The 9,968-nt window shown below is 61.5% G+C and overlaps 3 protein-coding genes across 3 annotated transcripts; 2 read left to right on the plus strand and 1 right to left on the minus strand.

Annotated features, from left to right (window-relative positions):
• Positions 1-232: 232 nt before the first annotated feature.
• Positions 233-4,123, minus strand: GNI_039140 (putative phosphoglucan, water dikinase; the record flags this gene model as incomplete). Its single annotated transcript, XM_011131077.1, has 3 exons — positions 233-301; positions 572-3,935; positions 4,077-4,123. The coding sequence occupies 3 exons, from the start codon at positions 4,121-4,123 to the stop codon at positions 233-235; spliced, it is 3,480 nt and encodes a 1,159-aa protein (XP_011129379.1).
• Positions 4,124-6,807: 2,684 nt separating this feature from the next.
• Positions 6,808-8,280, plus strand: GNI_039150 (hypothetical protein; the record flags this gene model as incomplete). Its single annotated transcript, XM_011131078.1, has 1 exon — positions 6,808-8,280. One exon carries the CDS (start codon positions 6,808-6,810, stop codon positions 8,278-8,280), a length of 1,473 nt encoding a protein of 490 aa, XP_011129380.1.
• Positions 8,281-8,435: 155 nt separating this feature from the next.
• Positions 8,436-9,716, plus strand: GNI_039160 (putative transmembrane protein; the record flags this gene model as incomplete). The annotated part of the gene is made up of 1 exon (XM_011131079.1): positions 8,436-9,716. One exon carries the CDS (start codon positions 8,436-8,438, stop codon positions 9,714-9,716), a length of 1,281 nt encoding a protein of 426 aa, XP_011129381.1.
• Between the last annotated feature and the right edge of the window lie 252 nt (positions 9,717-9,968).

A 9,968-nucleotide genomic window follows, 5' to 3' on the forward strand; every position in this document is an offset into this window, starting at 1 on the left:
ACCTCCTCACACCACCCCCCCCCCCCCCCTAAGCCCTCAACCAAGCCACAGCCCGGTCCTAACCAAAGCCTGAATCAAGGCTGGGGATCGAACCAAAGCCAAGACTCGCCCCAGGAGCAGCGGAAAGCAGGAACACACTACCAAAGAAACCCAGAGAAGCAACCCCCAGAAGTTATGCCAGAAGACACACAGCCTCACGCCCAACCACCACCATTGCTCAGCCGCCAAAAGATCAGTCGGTTTGGGGTCTGCTTTGAACGATAAATAGGTCGCGTCCATTGACGACACAGCCTTCAACATCCTGAAAAACCCATGTGTGTTTGCGCCGGGCTTCGGGGTGTGTGGCTCGCGGTACAGGACCCTCGCCACCCTGTTGTGCATAAGGCCCACTATGTGGGTGAGCATTGCGTGCGTGTGTTGTGAGTGTTGTGTTTGTAACGGGATGTGTAACCGGGTGGAGTGGGATGTGTAACCGGGTGGAGTGGGATGTGTAACCGGGTGGAGTGGGATGTGTAACCGGGTGGAGTGGGATGTGTAACCGGGTGGAGTGGGGGGGGGTGTGAAAGTGTACTTGTGGTCGTTGGAGGAGTGTTTCGAGTAGGTGTATATCTGCCAGTCGTATGCCGAGGTTTTTCCAATAGTCCGGTCGCAGTTCTTCTTCAGTAAGTGCATCGAAGCAAGGCGTGATGTCTGCCTGGACGGCGCCCCACATGGACCAGACGCCGCAGAGGTCGACCATTTTGGTTTGGGGGGAGACGAGTAGTCGGAACCCTCGACCGCCGCCGACAGAGCGACCTCCGCCGGCGAGACTCTCGCCTAAGCCCTTGACGAGTTCGATATAACAGCAACCGGGCGCACGATGGAGCGATGCGGGAGCGCGAGTGTAGGCATAGAAGGACCAGTCCGCATTAACAACAGGCTGAATGAGGACTCCCATATCGCCAGCGTCTTCGTGTCCACGACGGGCGCGAACTGCCCGCACGGCGTACAGCGAGGCCCAGACTTGTTTAACGGCGAGCCAGAGCTCGGTGATATGTAGCGTCGCCACAAAGGCTGCATGTCCCGACGTCGCCTGTCCGGGGGCTGTGTGTCCCGCCCCAGTTCCATTAGCAGGCAGTCCTGCACCGGTCCCAACAGCCGCGGCGGTTGTACCGGAGGGGAGAGACCAAGTGACGGTGGTAGTGACGCTTTCGTAGACGCCGGCAGCGGCGTCTTCCGAATTGTCTTCCACGGAGGAGGAGGAGCGAACGTAGAGGGCGAGGCGCTGGGACTCCAGGAGGGCGACGTCGTTGGCGAGAAACGCGAGCGCGACGGCGTCTCTGAACTTGACAACGACTTCTCGGCTAAGTGCGAGGTCCATGACGAGGCGTTGCGTGCTGGCACAGAGTTCGGGTAGTTCGGCGTCGCTGGAGCTGGTCAGACGTTTGCGTAGAGCGTCGTAGCGCGAAAATGCGTCCTGATTTACGGCGGAGCGGAAGGCAGCGTCGATTGAGCCGAAGGGGAGCGCGAGGCAGGGCGGGGCCTTCAGGTGCGTGCCCTCGAGTAATTCGTGCAGCTGGGCGCACACGGCCGCTTTAGAGCCACAGCTCTCAGCCCGGATGTCCTTTCCGGCCAAAACGGTCAGCGCAGACGCAAACCGGGTAGGTCCAGGCCCCTTGCACACACGTGTGCGCCGTCTCCGGAATTTGGGCGAACCCGCATTACTCGAGGATTCAGACAGACAGGGGGCCTCCGCGTCCAGCGGGAGCACCACCGCGCGCCCAGGGGGCGCGGGCTTACTCGCGGGGGCCGGGCTGGTTGCGGCCGACTCCGCTTTGGTGACCAGTGCTCCCGTCGCAGCCTCGGGAGTGAACACGATGTTGCTATTCTCAAACTTCTGCACAAATGCGCTCCAATTGAACGTGGGTGAAACTATACAGACAAAAGGCAGTCTTCTCTGGCGCGCACGGACACCGATATGGGAGAGCAGTGGCACTTCGTGTTTGGCAACGATTCCGGCGAGTCCGGGATAAGTGGTGACGTCTTCATCGCCGGTGAGATGCTCCACGGCAACAATAACCCCGACGTCCCCCGACGAAAGCAGCGGCGCCGCCTCCTCGAACCCTTTGCAGGATACCAAGCGACCTCGGACATTGGGTTCTGAACCTGCGCACACGACAGTGTGCTGAGTGGTCTGGGTAGTAGCACAAAGCACGCTCGCAACTCTAGAGACCTGGAACAGGAAGCTCTCCCGAATAAACGACTCAGCCACCAACGCACTAGTCGCAGTCTGGACGCCCAGATTGCGCGCCAATGTCTGAGTCGACTCGGAGTCATATGTGGCTGAAACCAACTCACTAAACGTCGTGCAGATCCTCGCCACACGCTGTCCAAGACTCTCGCATGCCAGGTTCAACATCGGCTCCGAACATTCCAGAATAGTACCGCACTCCTCGCTTAACAACAAACTCAAAGGCCGTACTACTCCGCTTAAGGCCATGCTGTCGAGGCAAATACGCAACACCCGCACCAGAGTCCGTGCTAACACATCACTCGCCAGACACGGCGCTTTCTCTTCCACTACATTTGCTGTGCGGCACAGCAGTTGCGTCAAGGTGTCCTCTGTCTCGACATCGGCAACCCGTACTTGCTGTGCGTCCTTGACGGCATACAGTTGAGAGCGCAGTGCCACACCTGCGGCCAGTGCATTCATCAGCTTGGTCAACACACCCTCCGCGTTGTAGCCGTAAACGGCTTCGCAGCTCTCGAATGCGCTCTCCGCGATCTTCTTCAAAAATGTATCCACTGCATTGCTGTTTAGCACGTCTCGCACGGCGTCTAACCGTTCTCGGTACGACTGCTGGTTGAAGAATTGTGTCAGCTCGGACTCGAAAGCCGTGAATTCCGATAAGAAGTCTGGGTTCAGGTTTTGCGCGCGATACTTGTCCAGGAGTGAGCGGCAGGTGACAAGATCCTGAGGCGAAGCACAGCGGTGCAGTTTGTTCTGAAGAGTCGTTTTGATCTCGGTCTTAACGTCGCTAGGGATGTCGTTACGGTGCGCGATGTCTCGGATACGGGTCATGGGAACGGTAGCGGTGAATTTTGCATCGAAGGAGGGTAGCAGTTTCATGAGTCGACGAGCGACCATCTCGGTAACGTCAAGTGCCCAAGAATGTGTATCGCCCTTGTGGGCGTCTCCCTTACCCGCGGGATCCAGATAGGCAACGAGTGCATCGAATATTTCCTTGGATGATTGCGCCACATGATTTGGTCGGAAATGACGACCATCCTCACCACAAAATAAGACTCGTGTAGCGACCCATTCCCAGTAGAGTGAGAGAAGTGCAAGTGTGCGCAACATTTCCACAGCTGAAGCGGGTCTCGATGTGACCACATTGGCGATGAATTCAAGACGTTCGCGTAATGACTTGGTGTTTCCGTGTGTGGTTGAGATGAGTTCCACGACACTCTGGGTGCGATATTCGGCGAGTGCCGTCAACACATCCTGGGGTGGTAGGTAGGGCACTTTACGAGCACAGCCGGCCATTGCGGCTGGTGCGGGAGGTGTTGTTGTCGTGGCCCCACTTCCCGGTTCGGGCGTTGCAACGGCAGCTGTGGCACCAGTCGCAGAGGCCACAGTGATAGAAATGTTCACCGTAGGACAACGATCGAATACCCCCTTCACACGAGCCAAGTGTCCCGCATCCGGGCATCGGAAACTCCGGTTCGCTCCACTCTCCCACAACACCAAACTACCGTCCGCGTTCTTGATCAGAAACTTGAACTCAATTGACGTACCAGGATCCACTGTTTGCAATTCAAATGCGCAAGATAACCATCGAGGAAACTGCTGCGAAGATGTGCTCAACGGCACGGCAAGGTCGATGCCCCAACAACCCAACTCCTCGCAAGAACCGATTACATACACCTGCTGACCAACCACGGTCTGCTCACACCTACAACCACGTAACATTGATCACGTGTGATCGGCTGCGCATTCGTGCATGACCCCGGCCCGGGCTGGGCTGGCCTGACCTGGCCTAGACTGGTCTGGCCTGGCCTGGTCTGATGATGATGTTCACTGTGCGCGAGGTTACCGGCATTCGAAGACCACCACCGGCGGGGGGATTGTTACTGCAGGCATTTTATAATAATAATAACATGGAAGCCAGATTCCAAAGGTTGGTGGATCGAATCCAGAAGACGTTGAGTGCAGACGATCGCGAGTCGGGCGAAGGTGAGCCGCTTCCGGTCCGACGGAAAAAGAAGAAAAGGCCCACTGGTCGGCGCTCGGCTAGTCGCCGATCAAGCGAAGAGGCATCGAGTATGAATCGATCAAGTGTGGAACGGCCGAGCAGTCGAGGGTCCAGCAGTCGACGGTCCAGCAGTCGACCGTCGAACAGTGGCGGCTCGCTTGGTGAAGACCCGCCGCGGTATCGCGATCCGGATTCGGAACGGACGTTTCCGACCGCACATAATAATTATAAGTTGGGCATATTCCCAGAGGTACATGATTTGGATTTTAGTCAGTTGCCGTTGAGTTTGTTTAAAGACGTGACGGTGCCGCCGGGGAGTGTTTGCCCGTTGTGTAAGCAGGTTGTGCCTGTGCTCCCGCATCGGGCGCGCGCCCGCCCGGATTCGAACCGGGGGGGGGCGGCTCGGAAGCCGTTCCCCGGCGGTCGTTCGCCGCCACGTGGTCGGCCGTCCTCTTCAGGGCGCTTTGCCGCCAGGCGCCCTTGGTTGCGACCGGCGCCCCAAAACCAGCGTCCCAAGCCCCTCGAGGACCCGCTTTCCTCCTCTCGCGTCGAACGCTCCATCGCCTCCGTCGTTGCACACCGACATCTCGCCCGGCGGCCCTGCGCGCTAAGACCCGAATTGCTAAGACCCGCACGACTTGATTTGCTCCTAAGACCCACCGCCGCTCGCCCCGGACGACCAGGCACCACTTGCGAGACGATGACCGGAGGGATGGGCGGCATGATGACCGGAACGACCATGGCCGGAACGACCATGGCCGAAGCGACCATGGCCGGAACGACCGTGACCGGAACGACCATGGCCGAAGCGACCATGACCGGAACGACGATGACCGGAGCGACGATGACCGGAGCGACGATGACCAAGACGACGACGATGACCGGGGCGACGACGATGACCAGAGCGACGACCATGACGGGAGCAACGACGATGACCAGAGCGACAACCATGACTGGAGCGACCATGACCGGGACGACAACAATGAACGGCGGGGGAGAGCAGATCGACGGATGGTCGCCGGCTGCGCCGCGATTTCCGAGGTGTGCCGAACCGGCGCACCGCCAAACGGCGACCAAGACCTTTGCTGTCGGGACGCGTTGTACGTGCAATGCGGCCGGACAGGCTACCTCGGCCGGGCAGCCCGAAGTAGGACAGACCGGAGTTGGACAGACTTCAATTGGGCAGACTGCAGTCAGACCCTCAGCGGACCGGGGGCCGGAGACGGAGGAGGCGGAGAGGTTACGGGCGTTGTTGTCGGTGGTGAAGAGCGAGCGCCCGCGCATGGGTACGTTCGACTCGAAGATTAGCCCGCAAAGTCGCGACAGTCTTCCGCAGATTAGCGCGAGTCTGCCGCCAACGCAGATGGTCGTCTGCTCTCGGCCGCCGGACGGAAAGGCGGAGCCGGAGGGCGAACTACTAGGCGAAGATCTCGAACTGACCGACGGGGAACTAGCCGTCTCCGACGGATCTGTCATCTCCGACGGACCCGGACTCGGCCTCAATTGCGACACACCCGATACCTCAATCGACAGCGACTGCGGAAGCGACGCTCTCTCGCCGTCCGACCTCTCACCGCCCGGCCTCTCACCGACCGACTCCCACACCAGGACCCCAGGGGCGGACGCCACCTCAAGCACGGGAGGCCCGCACGGACCAAGTGTGAGAGGCCCGCACGGACCACGTGCGGGAGGGCCGCACGGACCAAGTGTGGGGGACCCGCACGGACGAAGAGTGGGAGGTTCGCACGGTCCAATTATGGGAGGTTCGCATGTAAGTGTGGGAGGCCCGCACGGACCAAGAGTGGGAGGCCCGCACGGACCAAGTATGGGAGGGCCGCGTGGGCCAACCGTGGGGGAGCCGCGTGGGCCAACCGTGGGGGACCCGCACGGACCAGGAGTGGGAGGTTCGCACGGTCCAACTACGGGAGGCCCGCACGGAGCAGCCCCAAATTACGTTGTTTCGCGAGCCTCCTCCGCTGGCACAACCCCGTCCCCGTCCCTTACCGCGGCCCCTTCCCCTTCGCCGTCCACGACGTCGTCGGCAGCGTCTTCGGTCCTGAATGCGCCCGCCGTATTCGAAGGCGCCACGCTGCCAAGTTGGCTTGCGTCGCCGGGTCTGGCCCCCGCCCGGGACTGGCCGCCGCCATCCGGAAGACGCGTGGCACACCATCCCCCCCCACTCGGGCTGACGCCGACCGCCCCGGGTCTGGCCTCGGTCCCCCTGGATCTCGTCTCGGGCACGACTCCGAACCCGAAGCCCCGAGGATCGAGTCCAGCCCCGGCCCCTACAACCAATCAAAGCCCAGGTCGTCTGGCCCCCGCAGCCTCGCACCCACCAGCGCCCATTCTCAGGCCGCAAGCGAAGGCATCCGGCCGCGAGCACAGCCCCGTCGCGGGACGGCCGCCATCCACCCGGTTCACCCGCACTCTCCGAGACCGAGACCTGACCCAGCGAGATGCGGCCCAGCGAGATGCGGCCCAGCGGGAGGCGGCTCAAAAGGACGCAGCTCAAAGGGAGGTAGTCCAGCGGGAGGCTGCCGACGGGGAGGCTGTCCAGCGAGAAGCCGTGCAAATGGAGGCCGCTCAAAGGGTGGCCACCCAAAGAGAAGCAGTCCAGCGGGAGGCGGTCCTACGGGAAGCAGCCCAAAGGGAGGCTGCCCACCAGGAGGGTGTCCAGCGGGGAGCCGTCCAACGGGAGGCTGCTCAAAAGGAGGCCGCCCAACGGGACGCAGCTCAGCGGGAGGCAGTCCAGCGGGAAGTTGCCCGCCGGGAGGCTGTCCGCCGGGAGGCTGTCCGCCGGGAGGCTGTCCAGCGGGAAGCCCTCCAGCGGGAAGCCTTCCAGCGAGAGGCTGTCCAAAGGGAGGCTGCTCAAAGGGAGGCCCAACGGGACGCGGTTCAAAGGGAGGTCGTCCAGCGGGAGGCAGCCCACCGGGAGGCCGTTCAGCGGGAGGCAGCCCACTGGGAGGGCGTCCAGCGGGAGGCAGCCCACGGGGAAGCAGCCCAGCCGGACGGAGCCCAACGGGAGGCAGCCCTCCGGGAGGCTCACCGGCAGACCGTCCAGCGGGACCGAGAGGCAGTCCAACGGGAGACGGCGTACGGCGGCAGTAGTCTGGGGTCGGTGGACGCGTGGTCGACGAAGAGCGCTCCGCCACCGCGGCTTCTGCACGCGGCGTACATTCGTACCCCGACGCCTCCGCCGATGCGGCCAGGTGCGGGCGGCACTTTGGGATCGCACACGAGGTCGCAGCCCATTCCGCAGTTGCCAGCGCGGGCGCCGGCGGTGACCAGTTTCATGACTACGAGCTTCCCGCAACCAGCACGAACTTCTCCTGGACCACCGGGCATATACGCTAACCCCGTGACCGGCCGCGGTAACGTAACCGACACTTCCATGGTCGGTACTCTCATGGTGGGTAGTACCACTTCCACGGCCGGTACTCCGGGTCCCGTGGCCAGTACTCCAAGTTCCATGGCGGGCACTCGGATCCCCGTGGGGTCAAGTGCCTCACGATATATCCCCAGCCGAACCAGACTGTCTCCTTCGACGCTCGGTTCCAGTCACCACGTGCCGAGTTCGCTCCGAACGGCGTCGCAGATGCGGAGTGTCTCGCCCGCGCGCTGGGACGTGCCGGGTCGCCCGTTTGCAACCCAGTCGAACTTGCATTGGGCGAAAACCGACGTTTTGGCAGCACCGAGACCTGCACCCACGACCACTGGCTTCCAGTCCACTGGCTTGCCTGGCTACCAGCAGTCGTTTGGCTACCAGCAGCCGACTGGCTACCCACACCGTGGGCACTTGCCGACTGCCTACGTGACAACCAGTCACCGCAGAACCCACTCTCTGGTGCAGGCACGCCCGTCACCTTTCCACCGGTTTCATTTGAAACCGGCGGCAGTCCCGGGACCCGCACCCACGCCCACACACGCGAACCCATTATACCAACGTGCGAACGTCCTACAAGCCCCGGCCGCCCGCAGCGCGATCCCCACGACCATCAGCCATACCCGGTCTGAACTGAACGGCCCGACCTTTTTTTCCGTCTAGCTTAACAATCAATGACCAATGTAGCCTCTTGAATCGCGCGCAATTACCGACCAATAAGACCGACCAATGGGGGGAGATGGCTCAGCTGGGGGTTGAGGGTAAAATCTGAGTCGGGGTGCTGTGTGTGCGGCTGAGTGAGTAATTGCCTCGGAAGGATGGAGCGTGATCGCTGGTACGAGAACGTGTTCGTGAAGGGGTTTTTGGTGAAGGAGGCGTTGACTCGTGTGGTGTTTCTGATGGCGATAGGGTGTCTCTACTATTTCGTAGGGCCTCGGTCGCGATCAGCCTTGGGTGCGGATTGGCCGCCGACGGGAATCGAACTGGGGGCTCGTCGATTCGTGAAGCACGGTTTGTTGAGGTGGCCATGGACGACGGTGGTCATGGCGTGTATGACACTGAACGTAGCCTATCTGATGTACGCGGTACGCAACCGCCGCACGCGCAGACAACGCTTCCGCATGACTGTTTACTTCATTCTTATGGCCACTCTCTCCATCGAGGGCGGCGTTCTCTTTTCCGAAGCTCTCAAACGTCTCGTGGCCCGCTTCCGGCCGGACTTCCTCTCGCGTTGCTACCCCCATCTCGGCGGAATGGACCTCCTCAAAGTCTCCTTCGCCCTCGCCAACAACTCACCCGCTGCTCTCACACCCGCAGCAGGGGCAATGGCCCCGCTGGCACTGGCCCCAGTGGCACAATCAATGGCCCCAGTGGCACAATCAATGGCCCCAGTGGCACAATCAATGGCCCCAGTGGCACAACCGATGGCGCGAGTGGTACAGCCCGCAGCACTGACTCCCTCCTCCGTGATGACCCCTGCTGCCATGCCGGCTGCAGGAGCCGTGTCCGGCAGTGTCGTTGGGACGGGAGATACCGTCGTCATCAGTGCGCCAGTCCGGCAGCTGGCGGTGGGTCCTGTGGCGGTGAATCCTGTGGCGGTGAGTCCTGTGGCAGTCGGTCAGGTGGCGCCGGGGAGTTACGTGGGGCGTTGCACAGCCAGCGACGCAAGGGTCTTGATGGAAGGGCGCATGTCTTTTCCATCGACGTCGGCCGTCATTGCGTCGACCTGTCTGTTCGTCACGGTATTATGGGACCTGCATATGGTCAAGGTGTTGGCTGGCTACACGGGCGAGATCTTAATCGTGCCAACCGTGTTGCTCATTCCACCCGTCCTCTGGCTCTTCAAGACCCTCTCTACCGGCAGCCACTACTCACTAGACGTCGCCGTTTCCGTCGTCTTAGCCGCCACCGTGACCCTCGGCACCTTCGCCTTCTACTACCCCCGCCGAAATGCCGCCTCACAGCCTGGACGCGCCGACAGTCTTGAAAACGACCAAGCCAAATCCAGCTCCGAGTCCTTTTTCATGAGCACGCCCGGCATGCCCCTCGACGAACCAGAAAGCAACAGCCACTACTCCGAGAGAGAGTCTGCAGCCTGAACTGCAAGTCCCGCCCGTCCCAACCACTTTCCTGGGGGACCACTTCCCTGAAAGACCATTTCCCCCGAACGGCAGGCCGGCACAATAAGGAGTCACTTCGATGATCGTGCACAGCCGCTTCCGTGGCTTAGGTCGCTGGCCGCTTTCGTGGCTTAGGTCGCTGGCCGCTTCCGTGGCTTAGGTCGCTGGCCGCTTTCGTGGCTTAGGTCGCTGGCCGCTTCCGTGACTTAGGTCGCTGGCCGCTTCCGTGGC

This window comes from Gregarina niphandrodes (assembly GCF_000223845.1).
Source record: "Gregarina niphandrodes unplaced genomic scaffold scaffold00005, whole genome shotgun sequence".
Classification (NCBI taxonomy): domain Eukaryota; phylum Apicomplexa; class Conoidasida; order Eugregarinorida; family Gregarinidae; genus Gregarina; species Gregarina niphandrodes.